General features: G+C 40.1%; 1 protein-coding gene across 4 annotated transcripts in view; it reads left to right on the top strand.

Moving 5' to 3' along the window:
- The first annotated feature begins 303 nt into the window (after positions 1-303).
- azi2 (5-azacytidine induced 2) overlaps positions 304-20,924 on the top strand; it is a 76,121-nt gene continuing 55,500 nt past the window's right edge. For 2 of the 4 annotated variants that reach the window (XR_006311634.1, XM_043689497.1), the window contains exons 1-6: positions 304-687; positions 4,361-4,442; positions 4,842-5,132; positions 9,321-9,446; positions 10,142-10,241; positions 14,687-14,835. Coding sequence is in view for 3 of the 4 variants with exons in the window: in XM_043689497.1 (XP_043545432.1) it covers positions 4,362-4,442; positions 4,842-5,132; positions 9,321-9,446; positions 10,142-10,241; positions 14,687-14,835 (747 nt within the window). In the remaining variant the exon portion in view is untranslated. Of the gene's footprint in view, positions 688-1,727; positions 1,835-4,360; positions 4,443-4,841; positions 5,133-9,320; positions 9,447-10,141; positions 10,242-14,686; positions 14,836-20,924 lie in introns of all 4 variants that reach the window. The other 2 variants (XM_043689498.1, XM_043689499.1) reach the window with 2 other exon arrangements.

The following is a 20,924-nucleotide window of genomic DNA, read 5'->3' as shown; positions in this document are numbered from 1 at the left end:
TCTGTACCTACACCATACACCAGCTTATGATCAAAAGAGGAGAATTGGACAGTAAATTAACGTCTCTGCCAGAGACAGACAAAACCAATCATTTATCCTGTCAATTTTAAAAAGAATTCGTAAGATAAACTTGACAAGAATAAGTCCTGTTTTGTTTTGTTTTGATTTGAAATGGTGAAAGTGAGACAGACAGAACGCCACATGCCCCACCTCCCCCCCAGGATATGGGCGGGGCCTACACGTCATGCCGTAACGCCGCAGTGATGCCGTCACGGCGGCGGTCAGGTGGGGTGGCGTGACCCGGTGGTGAAAGGTCAAAGGTGAGAGGAGGCGGTGGCGGCGGCTGTGCAGGATGAAGCTCCAGCCCTTGGCTGACAACATGAGGCAGCAGCTGTCCACCGTTCCGCGCCCTGGGTGTCGGTGTCCGTGACTGTGGCTGGCAGGGCGCCATTGGCTGCGGAGGAAAAGGGAGGGGGTGAGCCCGCACTCGGGCCTGTCCGCTGTCCCTCAGAAAGTACCTGGTCAGGCCCTCGGTTGCCTGACCCTGGTGTGAAAAGGCTGAGCGGCAGCGGCTCCAGTCTCCGTCCTCGGGTCGCCAGCCTCACTCCGAGCATTTCCCTGACCTTGTGTCGTGTCCAGTCAGTCTCCAGGCTCTGCTGGGAACCAGTCGATCCTAGCGTTAGAAAGGTATAACCGCAAATTCGCCAAGTCATTTAACCGTGTGTTTACATGTACTTCCGTGCAGTGAGTGCCTGCTCCAGCTTAATTCCAGCGAATTTATTATGTTTTAAAAGCTCACTGTTAATAACAAGATTTCCCCCGACGTAAGGCGAAGTTTGAAGAGCATGAATAGGCAAAACGAGTACGACACTTGTTTTGATTAGTTTAGATTGTTGTGTGAATAAAATTACTTGGTCAAAGGTTATGGTGACTTGTTAGACTTCAATTTTCCCGTGTTATGTTTCTAAGAGTGTACGGGAAATCGGGTTCCATTTACATGTTGAACTGTACCAAAACTTTACTTCTGAGCAGTCGATTTGTTTCTCTCTCTAATAGTATATAGAGCTTTTCACCTGGGTTTCTTCAAACATTTTCAAAAACCATTAACTTATTTTAAGTGCTTTTTGTTTAAAACAAACTCAGAAACTGATTGATCTGAGCTACAAAAAGAATTTAAACTATATCCCCCTTAATCTTAAGAGGGGTATATGCACACATACGTGCAAAAACAGAATGAGATGATGCAGTTATACAGCAAATTTTAATGGAAAAATAAAGAAAATCCTTGATCAAAATTGTGAACTAAAAAGGTAGAATAAGGTGATTTTCTCAGGTCTTTCAGTTTTCTGTTGACAAGATCAAATTGCTGCTTGACTTTGTGATTGAAGGTCCTTGGTTTGTATAGTGGATCATATATCTCAGTTGGTTGGTATGCAAAGCTGACAACGTGGGGTCAGTTCACACACTGGCTGAGATTACCATGAAGGAGTTCCCCTCCTCAACCTCTCCCCTCACCTGAGGTGTGGTGGCCCTCAGGTTGAATCACCACCAGTTGTCCCTCTCTAACGAGAGAGCAGTCCTATGGTCTGGTAAGGCTATGGCAACGTGACATTTCAATATAGGTCTCATGATTGAGTTATTGTCAGGATATTCTTTCTTTCCTGGTGTTTTCTCTGATTTTCAGGGAATACTTCACTCAGATATTTCTTTTACTGGTTTTCTTTAAGGTTTATATTGTGCCGAGAAAGAGGTAGCATTGTTGCCTTTCAAGTGTCTCCACATTTGAACAACTCTCAAGCCTGTGGCAAAACATTGATAAAGTCCCACATAGGAGGTTAGTGAGCAAAATTACAGCACATGGTATTAGGGGCAAAATACTGACATGGATTGAAAATTGGTTGGCTGACAGGAAACAAAGGATAGTGATAAACTGCTCCCTTTTGGAATGGCAGACAGTGACCAGTGGTATGCCGCAGGGATCAGTGCTGGGGCTGCAGCTTTTTACAATGTACATTAATGATCTAGATGAAGGTATTAAAAGTAATATTAGCAAATTTGCTGATGACACAAAGCTGGGTGGCAGAGTGAAATGTGAGGAGGATGTTAGGAGAATACAGGGTGATGTGGACAGGCTAGGTCAGTGGACGGATGCATGGCAGATGCAGTTTAATGTGGATAAATGTGTGGTTATCCACTTTGGCAAGAACGGAAAGGTAGATTACTACCTAAATGGAGTCAAGTTAGGTAAAGGGGCAGTACAACGAGATCTAGGTGTTCTTGTACATCAGTCAATGAAAGCAAGTATGCAGGTCCAGCAGGCAGTGAAGAAAGCTAATAGCATGCTGGCCTTCATAATAAGAGGAATTGAGTAAAGAAGCAAAGAGGTCTTTCTGCAGCTGTACAGGGCCCTGGTGAGACCGCACCTGGAATATTGTGTGCAGTTTTGGTCTCCAAATTTGATGAAAGACATTCTGGCTATTGAGGGAGTGCAATGTAAGTTCACGAGGTCAATTCCTGGAATGGCAGGACTATCTTACGCTGAAAGATTGGAGTGACTGGGCTTGTATACGCTTGAGTTTAGAAGACTGAGAGGGGACCTGATTTGAGACGTATAAGATTATTAAAGGATTGGACACTCTGGAGGCAGGAAGCATGTTTCCGCTGATGGGTGAGCCCCGAACCAGAGGACACAGTTTAAAAATAAGGGGTAGGCCACTTAGAACATAGTTGAGGAGAAATCTCTTTACCCAGAGAGTGGTGGGTGTATGGAATGCTCTGCCCCAGAAGGCTGTGGAGGCCAAGTCTCTGGATACTTTCAAGAAAGAGTTGGATAGTGGAATCAAGAGCTATGTGGAAAAGGCAGGAACAGGATACTGATTGAGGATGATCATAATGAATGGTGGTGTTGGCTCGAAGGGCAGAATGGCCTACTCCTGCACCTATTGTCTATTGTCTAAAACAGAAACCAATAGTCCAGGGATTGCACTGGGTTCTAAAACTCAGAAAAATAAGAATGATTTTAGAAGATGTAGAGTGCAAATTCACTGGAATTGCATTAAGGCTTTAAAGTTAAATTTTAAGCATGGAATGCATTGCATTGTGTTTCAAGGATTGAGGGGTATTCTGATTGAGATTCTGTACATTGCCAAAAATCATTGAGTTGTCTTTGGTACCAAAGATTTTTCCTATGTCTTGTGTAAAGTTGATCCCAGCTTTCCAAGAATCAAACTGGACTATGATTATTAATTGCAAATTAGCAGTTATACAGTTCTTTAATGATGCCCACAGAAGCAATCAGGTTATCCCTTCCCTTCCCCCAGTTCTAGCAGCCATTTCCCAAACAGTTCAAAGGGCAGTTGTAATATTTTCCTACTATCTTTGAGAAAAAAATTGCAGTAATGGACCTTCATTGGGCACTTTTTTATACATTTGAGTTGCATAAGAATCCTGGTTTAATGTCTCATGAAAGGCCGAGCCTCGAGCAGTGCAAAACTTTTACAGAACTGTACTTGAATTCGGTCTTTATCTTTTTGCTCAAGTCCTGGATTAGGACTTGAAACTGAAACTGAAACTGAATGTCCAGTTCGGGCGCAAATATACTGAGTGAACTGCCAGGAAGACTTTAAGGGGACAGTCTTGGGTAATAAACTGATAAGTGGAAGATTTATCTAAGAATAAGGAATGGAAATGTACCTTAAATTTCCTAGTTCCTTGGAAAAGCAAATGACTTGATAGAGTTTTTTATTAAAAGTTAAATTGATTAAAATTTTTTAAAAACCACTGAGTAGGCAAATGAATTTTTAGGATATATATCAGGAGAAAACATAATGGTATAAGTTGTTTAGATCACAACTAAGTTACTGTGTGTAATTTTGACTTGCTCAGCATAATAATAGGTCATTTGGACCAATTAGTCTGGGTTTATGTTTCTAGACGCGACATTTTGCATCTCAGCATTTCATCATATCTTTCCAAAGTCTTGTGTTCATATGTACTCTTCTGTTTTCCTTATGCATGCTTAAACAATTTGGCACAATCACCCTGTGGTGGCATGTTTCACATTCTATCCAATTCAACTGAAGAAATTTCTCTGTTTTCCTGTTGGGTTTACTTATGACTGTCCTGAATTTGTGGATCCTATTTTTGCACTCTTCTGCAGGAGAAAATATTCTCTGCAACTAACCTATTCATCCTATTCATAACATTAATGTCCCCTTTCAGATCACCTCAATGTTATACTTCTTGAAATTAAAAAGTCCAACCTGTTTGTTTTTGCCCCCTGGCTTCTCCTTCAGTTCTGTCACTGTCTTTGTAAATCTGCATTATTTTTCTCTAGAATTTCTGCCTTCTTTTTCTTTAGTATGGAGACCACAACAACGCACAATACTCCAAATGCTCAAAAATGCAACACATTTGACAGGGACGAAGAACTGAATTATAAGGTCTGTATTCCCTCAAGCTATACTGAATTGATTCAAAAATGATGGCAAGATCTGTAAATTTTAAAAATTTTATTGTCAAAACATGAGGACAAGTTGAGCAAAGGCAATAGTTTGCTACTATTTCAGACTTTTTAAAAAATGTATAATTATATGAAGGCATTTTATGTTTAAACTGACAAACCTTTTGATGTAACAGAATTTTTTTCATCATGTGAGAAGATGTTAACTCTTAAACAGATCCTGTACATAAATCTAGTAGCAAAGTAGTTTGAATTTTATTTCCATGCTACTATTACATCAGTGAACAATATGTAATGTGTTTTCTTGTGTGGCACTGCTATCTGTGACAGTGATTTTTTTAAAAACTTTTTTTTACCCACTATTTTGTTTGACAAGTAGCTTGTGCGGTTTAGGAGGAGGGGGCAGCTTCTGCCAACATTGGGACTCTACGAAAGTATGAGCATGGAAGGACTAACTGTAGAAGATGATATCTCTATATTGAACCATGAAGAAGCAAGCCCTGAAATAACAAATCTGAAGTATAGCCGAAGTGCAGCTCCTTCAGGTGATGAATCTCTTGCTTCCCACTTTGCACTTGTCACGGCATATGAAGACATCAAAAAACGACTGAAGGAAACAGAGTCTGAGAATTCTTTCTTGAAGAAAAGAGCACGGATGCTAGAAGAGAGGGTAAAATATTTTTAATAAATTATATAAGTATTGAGTTCAGTTTTGAAGTTATGAATGTTATCAAATGATTGATATTTGCCATCTCTTCCCCTGCTAGCTTTCTGTCACACTTTTCTCCACTTCCACCACCACACCATTGGGCATTTTCTCCATTAGTGAGTTTTAAGAAGATTTGTAGCTCAGGTTGTGGTTCTGGATGTAGGTTGGCTCGCTGAGCTGGAAGGTTTTTTTCCAGATGTAAACAGAAAGCAGGAATTATCAGCAGTGCTTCGCCTGGAGGCTCACTGAAGATGTTACCTAGTAGGGTGAGAAACATCTGGAAATGTGCCTTCCAGCTCAGCAAACAAATCTACATCCATTTTCTCTATTCTAACTCACTCTTATCAAGATTGTGCTCAGTCAGTCACATTTGTGCTATGATCTCACTAGGAACCAGTAATTTCTATTGAAAGGTGGACAAAGTGAGATGTTCCAGGAATTTACCAAACAAAACCCGCATTGATTCCACTGTTTTGAACAAACAAGAATTAACTTTGTAAAGTTAGCACAGTAATGTAGTCTGTTTATATGGAATTATATTGTATTTAACCTGTAATGTATCGTCTAGAATTAACATGAGGCAAACATTGGAAGCAGAGCTGGAAATGTGTTGCTGGAAAGGCGCAGCAGGTCAGGCAGTATCCAGGGAACAGGAGAATGCCCGAAACGTCGATTCTCCTGTTCCCTGGATGCTGCCTGACCTGCTGCGCCTTTCCAGCAACACATTTCCAGCTCTGATCTCCAGCATCTGCAGACCTCACTTTCTCCTCAAACATTGGAAGTAGACCAGCTGTGAATGTGCACCCCATGGAGCACATCAAAGGACAGATATATAGTCAAGGCAAATCTCATGGATTTTGCAGCAACACCCATTTCCTACTAATGTGGATGTGCTGACATAATCTCAGTAAACTTTACAAGGGATTCCAGTTCTTCTGTTTCAAAGGCATGGCTTCGGACCTTTCTCGTTGTGGACTGCCTTAATGATTGCTCATGTGCTGGGTGTACACCCTTTGCGTTCTGGAAACTGCACACTAGCATACCTTAGAGCATAATTCCATTTTTATCCACGGGTGCTTTGTTTCCCCAAGCTAGTACTGTTCTTTGGTATCTGAGCTGCAATATTATTCAGCCATGCCAAGCGAATACTATTTGTGAGCTGCTTTTAATTCTGCTTTCACTACACGACTGTCAGTGGCTGTTGGGATTGTGTTGAGCTCCCTATAGTTCTGAACTTATTCCAACTCCTGAATTCAGTTAGTAGTTGCACTCACTGTTTCCCAGTATTTCTCCCAAGTGCAAAGTGCATGAAACTATCAAATAACGTCTTAGCTGCCATCTCAGAAAGAAATCTATGCAGACACAGCAGTCTTGGTTGCTTTCTCACCATTGCAGTAAACAGTACTGTCCTTGCACAGAGCCTGTTTTTCATTCTGTGTCTGACTTCTATCTACTGTATTCTTCAGTGCTCCAAAAAATGTTTTGAGTGGCCAACTTACAAAACCTGGCAAGAAGTCCTACTCCTGTTGCGAGGTAGAAACAATTGTAACTAACATTGGAACATTTTTCCTGAGGTGTTACAATTTTTTACAACTTGCTGACTTACATAATACAAATGGATCTAAGAGGAAATTCAGCAGCTTGGTGGCACACTGCTGCCTTACAGTGCCGGAGACCCGGGTTCAATTTCATCCTTGGGTGACTGTCTTGTTGACTTTGCATGTTCTCCCTGTATCTGCGTGAGTTTCCACTAGGTGCTCCTGTTTTCTTCTCACAATCCAATGATGTACAGGTTAGGTAGATTGGTTGGTTGTGCTAAATTGCACTATAGTCCAGGGATGTGCTGGACAGGTGGATTAGCCATGATAAATGTGGGGTTACAGGATAGGATGAGGGGGTCTGGGTGGTATCCTCTGGGGAGGGTCCGTACAGACTTGATGAGCTGAACGGCCTCTTTCAGCACTGAAAGGCTTCTATGAAACTTGGATTTCATTGTGCTGTTTCTAATTAACACTCTCTCTCTCTCTCTCTCTCATTGACTTGTTTTTACAAAAAACGAATAGTCCATTAATTTTGCGTTACTTCAGAAACAACAGGCAGGATTCAAATTTGAAAGCTTGCTAGTTTCCATTAAGCATACAAGAATCTTTTATTCCTTTATTTTTCAAACCTTTGATCTTTATTGCTAAGTTGCACTATTAGGCTTGTATATCTTAAAAATGGATTGAATCAATCAAAACAAATGAATTCTCTAACTTTTTAATATTTTCTCGCTTTTGCTGTTCAGTAAATCACTAATAGGCTAGTTCATAATGCTGAAGAACATGAAATCTTTACTATCTATGATGAAAATCAGTTAGGTGGAATGGATTTTTATATTGTTGACTTCAAACTGCATTAACAAGTTTCAGATTTTGCAATTCGCAGTTTTTGATCAAACCTTCTGTTGTGCATATCAAGCATGGAGTATAGAGTGCAAATTCTTTTTGCAAGGAGTATAAATTTTATCCCATCATGGAATTTACCGTTTTATTTCCTGAAAGAAATTTCTGCTTAATTTCTCCTTATTACCCATTACCAAGGCATGGTTCATCCATCCGTTAGCCAAAGGCACAGACTACCACAAACCATTTTTCATTTTGCTTGATTCTTCCCTAGTAGTGTAAGCATCTGTTGCCATGAAGTATTTAAACCTCAGATGAATCATTACATTGTTGCGATGTGCCAAATAATTGGGCTGAGGCCAATTTGAATCGCACAGGTATCATTGATAGCCTGTTGGCTACAATTTAAGGGTGTGGCAAACTTGTATTTTGTTCAGTAAACTTTGGATCTGTTCAGACATTTTCGACTCAGTTTGTTTGATCTACCCACCATTCTGCAGCATTGTACAGCTTTGTTTCTTTTTGGATGAGAATCTCTCCTTGCTTTTCCAAAATGAACAATGTATTGTGGAAAGGAAGCATAAATGTCAATGGGGATACCAAAATAAAACGGCATTAAGTTTCCCATCTCTTATTCTTCCATTACCAAGTATATTACTACATACTGATCTATGTTTAAGTTGCAACCACTTGTCTGTCTAAATATCCTGGTTGATCTTGCCTTTGTTATTTTTTTCCAAACAAACTCTCAGATTCTGAGCTATGTTATGAATGTTTAAAGATTTTTTTTTAACAGTGACAGCCCAATGTTTATTTAATCATTTGCACAATAGCCGTGGCTGATGTACAGTGCCTTTTCTGTACAATTTCTTTTCTGGAATTTGCATGACCATAGGGTGTAGATTGTGAAAGGAATGGACCTGATTAATAAAATGAATTCCGCTCATTCATTGCTTGCCTTTTGTGAAGGCAGTTTTCTTATCACTATCATAAAAAATTAGCTTTATAAACAGTATTTTGTGAAAACGTGTTTTTGAAGTGCACTATCAAATATGTAAAATCATTTGGTGTAAAGTTGCCTTTGCCAATATAAACTTCACTTTCTATGATTATAATAACAATTACTGATTTTTTAACTTTTGTACAAGTTATGATTATTGAGGAGTATAAATAGCCTTTCTGATATTCCCTATTCATGTGGTGAGGCCTGATTTCAAAAGTTTGGAATAATTTGTGGGTAAAATGAATTCTAGGGTGATGCTGAAAAGACTGAGTCCATTTTCCTTACAGCGTCAGAGGCAAACCCTGTAGAGGTTTATAAAATCATGAAGGGCATGGATAGGATGTTTTCTGAGGGTATGGGAATCCAAAACTAGAGGGCATAGGTTTAGGATGAGAGCAGAAAGATTTAAAAGGGACCTAAAGAGCAGCTTTTTCACGCAAGGGATGGTACATGTATAGAATGAACTGCCAGAGGATGTGTACCAGCCTCCAATCACATTTAAAAGACACTTGGATGGGCTTAGAGGGATAAGGGCCAAATGCTGGCAAATGGGACTAGATTAACATTGACAAGTTGGACCGAAGAGTTGTACAGTACAGAAATAGGCTTTATAACTCTAAATGTGACTAGGTCAGACTGGGAGGCTGTTTGCCCCGGACGAGTTGGACTGAAGGTTTTTTCTATGCTATTTGACTCTCTCAGTACATTCTGGAGGTACATGAAAACATAACTTTACTTAAATGTTTATTTCTCTCTTTTCAGCTTCTCACTGCCTCTCTTGACAATGAGAAAATTTCTTTAGGACAGGAAGAAGTGAATAAAGCATATCAGGCTTATCGGGAAGTCTGTATTGAAAGAGATAAGATGAGACAGAGACTGGAAAGAATGGTAATGTTCATATAATGCTTTTACATAAAGGAAGATAACTGATGTAGAAATTTAAAAATCACGCAACACCAGGTTATAGTCCATTAGCGTACTGGGAGCGTACAAAGTTAAAAATCCATTAGGACTATAACCTGGTGTTGTGTGATTTTTAACTTTGTACGCTCCCAGTCCAACACCGGCATCTCCGAATCAAGATGTAGAAATTGAATTTCTTTGAATGATTTCTGTAGTAAATGATTAATTTGAAGTAAATTTTGGATTTATCTGTAAATACTGAAGACATAGAGCATGTTATTTTTTTCTAAAATTCTTGATCTTTTAGTATGTCCTCAGATCTTTGAAAAATAGATTAAGTATCTACGAATTGTAATTTGTCATATTGAAAAATATAATTTTTAGTAAAATTGTGTTTGTTATAGTGTGTGCAAACCTTTTATCTGTAGCCATCTTTAAGTTCGGCCACTTTGTGAATTTCTGCTTAGCTAGACTCTTGTCCACTGTAAAAGAAGTCGTCTTTAATTGTGAGCCAACCAGGTATTGCTGTTTCCAATCTGTCAGACTAGCGTAAAGCAGAAAAAGCACTTCATCCTCAGTGGCAAAGTTCTAGTTTGTTTCTGGAGTAGTTTTTAAGAATTAATGAAAATATATTCATTTTTTGTTGTTCACACCACTGATGAAAAGTTTGTGCTTTAAAGATCAAAGAGCAGATGGATTCTGTGCGAATTCTGAATGAAACTCTGCAGGCTAAAGAAGTAGAGATTCTTCAGCTCAGAAGCGAAGTTGAAACCCATCAAGGTACATTCTCTGACAATGTTTTTGGTTCTTTAAAATGACTGAAAATTTAACAGCAAAAGCTCTCTGACAATGCTTTTGGTTCTTTAAGAAAACTGAAAATTTAACAGCAAAAGCCTTATGGAGTATAAGAACTGTGTGTGGAATTAACATTCTACTTTGTTCACTGTAACAGTTCTGTAGGAAAAATACGTTTCATATTATGGTACTGATAGGTATTTGATCCAGTTTTGATCCATGGCTGTTCTGAAATCTAACCTTGATCAAGGTAGTGGTGAATAACATCAATGAACTTCAGAATCCCTGTGTTAAAGAATGAAAAAGAAACCAGCATTCCCACATATTTTATAATTATCCATATGTGTGAGAGATGGGGCTTAAATGAGGCATCCATTTAGCAGGAGTACATGAGAACAAGGAATAAGAGTAGGTCACTTGGCCCTTGCAGCCGGGTCCACCATTCAATAACATCATGGTTGATCTGATTTTAATCTCAATTCTACATTGCACATCTCCAAAAAGGTTTCATCCCCTTGTTATTCAAGAATCTATCTACCTCTGTCCTAAAGAATTCAAAGATTCTGCATCCACTGTCTTTTTGATGAAGGGCATTCCAGACATGCTCAAACACCTGAAAGGAATAAAGGTTCCTCATTTTCTGTTTTAAATCCCTTATTTTTAAATTATGACCCCTAGTTTTAGACACTCCAACATCCCACACAATCAAGTCTTCTGAGGATCTCCTAGTTTTAATTAAGTCATCTCTGGCTTTTCTAATCTCCAGAGAGTTAGCATTTTGAATCTTTCCTCATAAGGAAGTCCACTCATTCCCAGTATTATCGTCTATTAAACGTTGGACTGCTTCCAACCTATTAATATACTTCTGTAAGTACAGTGACCAGTACAGTGCATAGTACTCCAGATGTTGTCTCACCAATTCTATGTATAACTGTAATTGATAGGTTACTAGCATTCATTGGACAATCAAGTTATTAGAATTGTCGAACTATTCACTAAGGTAAGAAAGGATAGAAAATTGGTAGAGATGGGGGAAGTGAGAAAAATTGCGTAAGTAAAATGTGCTTGTTATCTGCATCCTAACATCTTTGTTACATAACTTAGCAATCTCACTTGAATTGTGGTACACTTATTGTATGAAAATCTTATTATAGAACTGCTAAATCCAAAATTGCTGCTTGCCAACTCTAAAACAGTCATCTACAAGTTTACTCCAAAAACCTGCATTACTTGAATCAGCTACCAAAGCAAGTCCCACCATTTTTGCCTAGAGGCAATGTAGGTAGATGTGAGTAGTCCTGACACTTTGCTATTTCTAACTTTCCCTGAAGCATACATTGACAGGAATACTTTGAGCAGTGTTCAGAGTGACTGTTTTGCATGTGAACATGGTTGCATCCAATTATCAGGTTGTAAGTTTGCTTGTTGAGTTGCCAGGCTTGTTCTCTGATGTTTCATGATAGGTAGCATAATCAGTGAGCCTCTGTTGAAGTGCTAGTGTTCAGTCCTGCTTTCAATTCATGGCTTGGTCTGTTAAGGTGAGTGATTGTAATTTTCAGTTCTTTTTCTCAGGTTGGTAAATGGAGTCCATATTGATGGAGTTCCAGTTGAATGCCAGGCATCTAGGAATTCCCCATGTGTGTCCCTATTCAGCCTGATCCAGGATGGATGTGTTGTCCTAGTCGAAGTGGTGTTCTCCTTCGTCTGTGTAAGGATACTAGTGAAAGTTGGTCATGTCTTTCGGTGGCTAGTTGGTGCTTGTGTATCCTGGTGGCTAGTTTTCTGCCTGTTTAAAAATGGATAAATCCCCAGGACCTGATCAGGTGCACCCTAGAACTCCTGTGGAAAGCTAGGGAAGTGATTGCTGGGCCTCTTAATGAGATATTTGTTATCATCAATAGTCACAGGTGAGGTGCTGGAAGACTGGAGGTTGGCTAACGTGGTGCCACTATTTATGAAAGGTGGTAAGGACAAGCCAGGGAACTATAGACCAGTGAGCATGACGTCGGTGGTGGGCAGGTTGTTGGAGGGAATCCTGAGGGACAGGATGTGCATGTATTTGGAAAGGCAAGGACTGATTAGGGATAGTCAATGTTGAGTTGATTGAGTTTTTTGAAGAAGTAACAAAGAGGATTGATGAGGGTAGAGCAGTAGATGTGATCTACGTGCACTTCAGTAAGGCGTTCGACAAGGTTCCCCATGGTTCCCCAAGGGGTGGCAGGCTTGCTCAGTGATTAGCACTGCTGCCTTACAGTGCCAGGGACCTGGGTTCAATTCCAACCTCAGGCGACTGTCTGTGTGGAGTTTGCACATTCTCCCCGTGTCTGCATGGGTTTCCTCCAGGTGCTCCGGTTTCCTCCCACACTCCAAAGATATGCAGGTTAGAGTAGATTGGCTATGCTAAATTGTCCCATAGTGTTCAGGGATGCACAGGTTAGGTGCATAAGTCAGGGGTAAATATTGGATAATAGGGTGGGGGAATAGGTCTGGATGGGTTACTCTTCGGAGGGTCGGTGTGGACATGTTGGGCCAAAGGGCCTGTTTCCACACTGTAGGAATTCTAGGATTCTACCAGTTTAGATCTCTGGAATACAGGTAGAACTAACCAATTGGATAAAGATAGTTGAGAGGGTGGTGGTGGAGGGTTGTTTTTCAGACTGGAGGTCTGTGACCAGTGGAGTGCCACGAGGATGGGGGTTGGGTCCACTTCTTTTCGTTATTTATAAAAATGATTTGGATGTGAGCTTAAGAGGTACAGTTAGTAAGTTTGCAGATGACACCAAAATTGACGGTGTAGTGGACAGCGAAGAAGGTTACCTTGAATTACAATGGGATCTTGACCAGATGGACCAACGGGCAGAGAAGTGGCAGATGGAGTTAATTCGGATAAATGTGAGGTGTTGCATTTTGGGAAAGCAAATCTTAGCAGGACTTGGAAATGGAACAAATTAGAGGAAACCTTCAGTATTGTTAACAACATCCTTACTGGCATAAATTTCACCCAAGAGGAAGCAAACAATAACAGATTCTCCTTCTTAGATGTCACAGTGGAACAACCAGTCAGTGGAGAACTGCAGACCAGTGTCCACAGGAAAGCAACACACACAGACCAGATCCTCAACTACAGGAGCAATCATCCTAACACCCTCGAACAGAGCTCCATGAGGACATTATTTGAACAGGCCACAACACACTCTGCACCCAGGAACTGCGAGCAGCAGAAGAAAAATACCTATACGATGTATTCAAGAACAATGGGAAGCCAATTTCTTAAACAACAAACCCAAACAAGAAGACAGTGTGTGCCTCGAGACTCTAGCCACACTACCATACATCAAAGACACCTCCAAGATGACTACCACACTACTCTAACCTCTTGGTATCATGGTAGCCCATAAACCTACCAACACTGAAACAGCTATTGATGAACCCTGTACCACCAGCCAGCAAATCAAATGTCATAAACAAAATACCTTGCAAGGACTACAACAAACACTATATCGGGCAAACAGGCAGGAAACCAGCCGCCAGGATACACGAGCACCAACTAGCCACCAAAAGGCATGACTAGCTATCACTATATCCTTACACACAAAGAAGAACACCACTTCAAATGGGACAATGCATCCATCCTGGGACAGGCTAAACAGAGACACAGACTGAAAATCCTCAAGGGCTGGTATTCAACCTGGAACTCCATCAATAAACATGTTGATTTGGACCTCATTTACCAACCTCTGAGAAAAAGAACCGGAAATGATACCACCCACCTTAACAGACCAAGGCACACAAATAGAAAGTGGGGCAGAACACCAGTGCTTCACTGGAGGCTCACTGATGATGTTACCTTGCATGGTGATGAAATGTCTGAGAACAAACCTACCAATCCAGCGAGCAAACTTACGACCTGAGCTACAAATCCTTTCAAAAATTGCATCCAATTATGTTTAGCAGCTTGATTGATGTAACTTGGGAGATATTATTTAATGTTGGCTTCTTAAAAGATATTCAGTTGTGAATGTTGCTGGCTAAGCCAGCATTTATTACCCATTCATAATTGTTCTGTAGAATGTGGTGATGAGCTACATCCTTGAGCTTCTGCAGTCCTTGTTGTGTTAGGACTCCCACAAAGATGGTAGGAAGAGTTCCAGGATTTTGATCCACCAGCCATGAAGGAAGGTTGCCAAGTTGACAAGCCAAACGTAAGCACTGATTAGAACATTCAAGAAATGGCGATGGAAGAGAGAGAATAAATTTGAGACTTTGTTATTTACTGGCAACTTAAGTGATGCATTTTATTTATAGGAACTTTTCAGTACTTGGAAGAATGTTATTACAAATGTGCTGCCAACTATTTGACAAATCTTCTATAGAAAAGTTAATGCAATTTTTGTAATTAGGCAATTAACACTAACTTTACTAATTTGTAGTGATGGATGATCTGCATAGAACCCAGAATTCTTGGGATTTAGCAAAATCCAATAACGAGCTGAAGATGTATACCCTGAATCAAGAGCTGGAGATCCTTAAACAGGAATGCAGTTTTCTCCGAGGAGAACTACACAACTGTAAACAAAAGGTAAATTGAAAGTTTGCGAAGACTTACAGGTTTAAACTTGTTTGTAAATTATTTTGTTTCTCATACATTAATAGCGGCATGTCACGGTTGTACTATTTTTATTCTTCAATAGTCAAATTGAACAACATTTGCCTTTTTTTGGCAATAAAAATTGAAACTGGGGAAAAGGTATTAAATCTTCAAATCTTTCAGCTCAGTGAGGGCAAGACATACTTCTGATTAACCACTTTCAGGGCATAATATTGTGAGGAAGAATAAGTACATTTTCTAAGAAATGCTTAAACAAAAAAGTAGTGATTTCGTAGAGATGAGAAATTATCAAAGAAACTGTGAAAATAAAAGCTATGCAAGAGAATGTTTAATAGATTCAAAGAGAGGTAGTTAAATGTGGCAAAATTGGTGATGTGATGTAGGCTGCAATGGGCCAAAAATTTAGAAGCAGAAGAAATCACCAGATGTGCCTATTTGACTGTTGCCATGCATCCACAGAAGATCCCTATATAACACAGCTGTGTTGAGCATCACTGGACCAGATGCTGATAGTGGGTTAACTTTTTTAAACTTATACATTCAATCTACAAGTGCCATTCTTGAGCTTCCTACTTGGTATTTTAATCTTTGCACAATGCTCACTCTGATCTCTAGGTTTTGACCTTTTTATACTTTGCTGGCCTCCAATGAGAACACTTGAATTGAATGAGATTGACAACATCAGCTGTCAAAGAGGAGTTTGGGCCCAGGATGACTTGCTTGAAGACTAGTTTTGGGTAGTCTGCAACTAGATGTATGGCATTAGGGCTGACACTGAATGAAGGAATGATGTGAGAGCAGACATGTAATCCTGAATGAAGATTATAGCACTTCTCCAATAAGACCACTGCTGATTGGTAGGTTACTTCTCAGAATTTCCATATGTCTGTGCGAAGATATACTTGGGAATGTTTTTGAATTATGCACTCTGGGTGAACTATTTGTTTCTATTTGTTGAACTGGGTAAAAATGCCCCTGTCTATTTTACCACCTACAACCTGACAACTGGAGAATATCTGTTGTCATGCTCAGTCTCTTGAGATGAGGTTGATCTGTGGCAGGTTTCATGATTTGTCCTTCGGTGATTCAGCAAGTCAAACCTGGAGCCAGAAGTCTTTGGGCAAAGAGAGCAAGACTCCTGTTGAGAAGATTGGTTCTATGCGTTATTTGCTCTTTCCTTGTTTCTCTGCATAAGGACTTGTATTGTCAGTTTCTGACAATGTTGCAACTTGTTGGATGAAGCATATCCCATGTATCAATTTGGTCTCTTTTTGGTGCAATCTTGCAAGTATTGGTAAAATGGTTTTTCTATACACCTTGTGATGAAGTGCCATCCTTGTGCTCTGGAAACAAGCTGTGCTATGGAAGCTGTTATTTGCTTGGTTGGGTGTGGCATCCAACCAGTGGAACTGATTTCATGTGATTGTGATGCTGGTGAAATTGGCTTCCGGATGCTAGAGTCTGTTCTCCTGTCTTCCCACTTGATTGAATCTCCTGCAGCAACCCAGCTGGTGAAAATTCTTCACAGGTGTCTTCGGTAGGTGTCCTGAGGTCACTGCCGATTAGAAGAGTGGTGACAATCGCCTTATAGGTGAAAGCTTTTATTGTCTTATGGAGACCCTGTCAAAAGTTTTGGAAGGTTGCACTGATGCATCTGATTTTTTTCGCTGCATCTGTTTTGAAGGTGACATTATAAGCACGTGAGCCATCATCGCCCTATTGGACCATGATTTTTCCCTTTGGTGCTTTTAAAGTATGAAGCTTACACAAACCATGCACTTCACACTCTCTCTTTACCCCACCCAGTGCTAATCTCATCTGCAGTTCTGAAAATCTGATTTTGAAACTCTCCGTCCTTTTTCTCCTTGCAATTTACCTGTTTGACCAGGCTTTTTGTGATGTAAATCTCATACTCTAATATTTTTTGGATCAGTTTACATGGTTGTCTTGCACTGGAGGTTCATTTTTGATAAATGTGAGTTGCTGCATTGTAGAAAGAAAAATCTGGTCAGTACTTGTATACTTAATATGAAGGTCCTGGGGAGTGTTGCTGAACAAAGAGACGGGGGCGGCACTGCAGCCTCACAGCACCAGGGTCCCAGGTTCGATTCCACCCTCGGGCACCTGGCTGTGTGGAGCTTGCACATTCTCCCCGTGTCTTTGCGGGTTTTCTTCGGGTGCTCCGGTTTCCTCCCACAGTCCAAAAGATGTGCAGGCCAGGTGAATTTGCCATGTTAAATTGCCCGTAGTGTTAGGTGCATTAGTCAGAGGGAAATGGGTCTGGGTGGGTTACTCTTCGGAGGGTCGGTGTGGAATTGTTGGGCCGAAGGGCCTGTTTCCACACTGTAGGGAATCTTTAAAAAAAATCTAAAAGAGACCTTGGAGTGTGGATTCATAGTTCCTTGTAAGTGAAGAAGGCATTTGGTATGCTTTCCTTTATTGTTCAGTGCATTGAGTATTGGAGTTGGGAGGTCATGTTGTGACTGTACAGGACATTGGTTAGGCCACTTTTGGAATATTGTTACAATTCTGGTCTCTCTGCTAAAGGAAGGATGTTGTAAAACTTGAAAGGATGCAGAAAAGATTTACAATGATGTTGCTAGGATTGGAAGGTTTGAGCTATAGGGAGAGGCTGAATAGGCTGGGGCTGTTTTCCCTGGAGCGTTGGACCTTCCAAAGGTTTATAAAATCATGAGGGGCATGGATAGGATAAATAGACAAGGTATTTTCCCTCGGGTGGGGCTGTCCAGAACTAATGGGCATATGTTTAGGGTGAGAGGGGAAAGATCTAAGAGACCTAATGGGCAACTTTTTCATGCAGAGTGTGGTGGGTGTATGGAATGAACTGCCAAAGGGAGTGGTGGAGGCTGGTACAATTACAGCATTTAAAAAGCATCTGGATGGGTATATGAAGGGAAGGATTTAGAGGGATATGGGCCAAGTGCTGGCAAATGGGGTTGGATTAGTTTCGGATATGTGGTCAGCATGGACGCATCAGACTGAAGGGTCCGTTTCTGTGCTGTACATCTCGCGACTCCGTAACTATGACTCCTGGAATCACCATGGCACTATATAAATGCAAGTTGTATTTGTCAAATCTCTCCAGTAGATGGCGATCTAATCACTTCTACAGAATAATGGAGGATAAAGTAGAAAGAATCTAAACTTACCGCTTCCTGTTAGAACCATTAACTAATGTACATAACTATCAATAAAATGTAATAAATATAATCAATCTTGTAAATCCTTGAGCATGCTAACCTAAAAACAAACTTTTGTCCAGTGCTACTGGTGAGTAATTTTGTACCTTTTCTGAGGTCTTCCCAAATTTTCTCTATTGCAGGTTTTCTTGGGTTATGTTCTAAGCAGGATCTTAAAGATGGGTTGTCTGCACACAATCTCCTCTCATCTGGACTGTAACAAAAATGTTTTTACTTTTTGAAAATAGTCACTTTTAAAAGATGTAATGACCTTTTATTGAATTAGTAATTAGGTTGAAATCGAAAGAAAAATATCATCTTAACAAAGGTAGTGTTTTTTTCTTTCACAGACTCATTAACTCCATTGATAAACTTATTAGAACAAAGTTCTATTCCCACAATATTTTTAATTTAGATGTGCTTTAAATTTAGGATCATTACACTTAAAGATGCAGTGGTGTTTAGTGAGTGATATTAATGTTGATGATCTTAATAAAAGATTTATAAGAATTGCTTGGGTTAAATGTAGTGACCAGTGTTGCAATAGTGTAACACTGATTCATTTCACGAAAAGATGAAACAAATCAATTTGCAGTGACCCTTCCATGCATCTTGGAACACAAATTTTGTCATTTTATATAAGTTAATTAGATGTGAAAATAGGAGGTACAGTTAGTAAATTTGCAGATGACACCAAAATTGGAGATGTAAAGGACAGCGAAGGAGGGTTACCTCCGATTGCAATGGGATCTTGATCAGATGGGCCAATAGGCTGAGGAGTGCAAATGGAGTTTAATTTAGATAAATGTGTGGTGCTGCATTTTGGGAAAGCAAATCTTAGCAGGACTTATGCACTTAATGGTAAGGACCTGGCGGAGTGTTGCTGAACAAAGAGACCTTGGAGTGCAGGTTCATAGCTCCTTGAAAGTGGAGTCGCAGGTAGATAGGAAGATGTTGCAGGGTTGGAGGGTTTGAGCTATAGGCAGAGACTAAATAGGCTAGGACTGTTTTACCTGGAGTATCGGAGGCTGAAGGGTGACCTTACAGAGGTTTACAAAATCATGAGGGCCATGGATAGGGTAAATAGACAAAGTTTTTTCTCTGGGATGGGGAGTCCAGAACTAGAGCGCATAGGTTTAGAGTGAGAGGGGAAAGATATAAAAGATGCATGTGGAGGGTGGTGCATGTATGGAATGAGCTGCCAGGGGAAGTGGTGGAGGCTGGTACAATTGCAACATTTAAAAGGCATCTGGATGGGTATATGGATAGGAAGGGTTTGGAGGCATGTGGGCCGGGTGCTGGTAAATGGGACTGGATTGGGTTGGGATATCTGGTTGGCATAGAGTTGGACCGAAGGGTCTGTTTCTGTGCTGTACATCTGTGATTCTATGACTCTAAGACCATCTCTCTCTACCACATCCGTTTCAAAAAAAAATTATCCCAACACTGGCAAAAAGTCTGACCTGAAAACTCGGCTAGAAGCACTTTGATACATAAGGGCGAAGATTTGCTGGTATTTTGCTCCTGAGTGCAGTCTCTCATTAGAGGAAAGCACAAGGTGAGTGAAAATTGAGATTTCAGTGTATACAGGACTTCTTTCTCGCTCAGCATGTGAGAAATGCAGCATGAAATGCAATTTTGCTAACTGGATAATGAGTTAGATGGCTGGGAAAATAAAAATTAGAGCAGATCTTGATAAAAGTGATTGCAATATAGCAAGGATCGTGATTAGAGTTGAGAGTGACAAATGGAACAAATTGAAGTAGTAAATTGAAATAAATGTGGAAGTAAAAAAGGCAAGCAGGAATAAAATCCTGCATATCTAAAACACAGTGAAACATTCCGAAGTCTATAAAGATTGATCAAATGTTCCAACAGTAACATACTCCACATAGCTGAAAAGAAGGAAACTAATTGTAGGGCACTCAGCTTGTCCATTGAAGTTAAGGCAATTTGAATAAATTGAAAAGCCAATTAGAAGTAAAGATGTAGAGTTGCCATAGTCTGAGGACTATAGCATTGCTCTCTCCGAGAGGTGGTGAGTTTAACCTGAGGGTCATTGCAACTCCTTTATTTGAATACTAAAGGAGAGGACAAAGGGGAATGCGCTGAGCTTGGGGAAAATGTATTCCTCAAAAAAAAGAAAAATACAAAAATTGAAAAATCATTTACATTACCATATGGATATATTTTAAAGCACAGATGCACAATAAACAAAAGAAAAAAAAATGAGTAGAGTTAAAGCACGAGCAAGATAAACTCGCTGGTAAGGATACGCTAAGAGAAAATTTAATCACAACTCTATCTTTTGTTTGAAACCTGAAGCAATGAAATAGATAATGTCATTAGGAACAAAATATACAGTTGAGTAGAAAGGGGGCAAGCTGTTGACAGACTTGCTAAGCTTAAAGATTGAGCCTCGTGTACGAACTTCAGAAGTACTCATGAGAAGCTGTTCTTGTTCATGTAGAATACTAATGTGTACTTAATTTCTAATAAATTGACACTTATTATTTCTAGATATCTAAAGGGAGATGGAACAAAACTGTTTGCTTAATATCAGGGTACTGGAATACAGTGGCTCAGTGGTTCACACTGCTGCTTCAAGACGCCAGGGACCTGTGTTTGATTTGGGTGCCTGTCTGTGTGGAGTTTGCTGAAAATGTGTTGCTGGAAAAGCGCAGCAGGTCAGGCAGCATCCAGGGAACAGGAGAATCGACATTTTGGGCATAAGCCCTTCTTCAGGAATGAGGAAAGTTTGTCCAGCAGGCTAAGATAAATGGTAGGGAGGAGGGACTTGGGGGAGGGGCGTCGGAAATGTGATAGGTGGAAAGAGGTCAAGGTGAGGGTGATAGGTCA

Source organism: Chiloscyllium plagiosum, chromosome 5 (genome assembly GCF_004010195.1).
Source record: "Chiloscyllium plagiosum isolate BGI_BamShark_2017 chromosome 5, ASM401019v2, whole genome shotgun sequence".
NCBI classification, from domain to species: domain Eukaryota; kingdom Metazoa; phylum Chordata; class Chondrichthyes; order Orectolobiformes; family Hemiscylliidae; genus Chiloscyllium; species Chiloscyllium plagiosum.
Note: the sequence above shows the minus strand (reverse complement) of the source record. Positions and strands in the feature narration are given on the sequence as shown.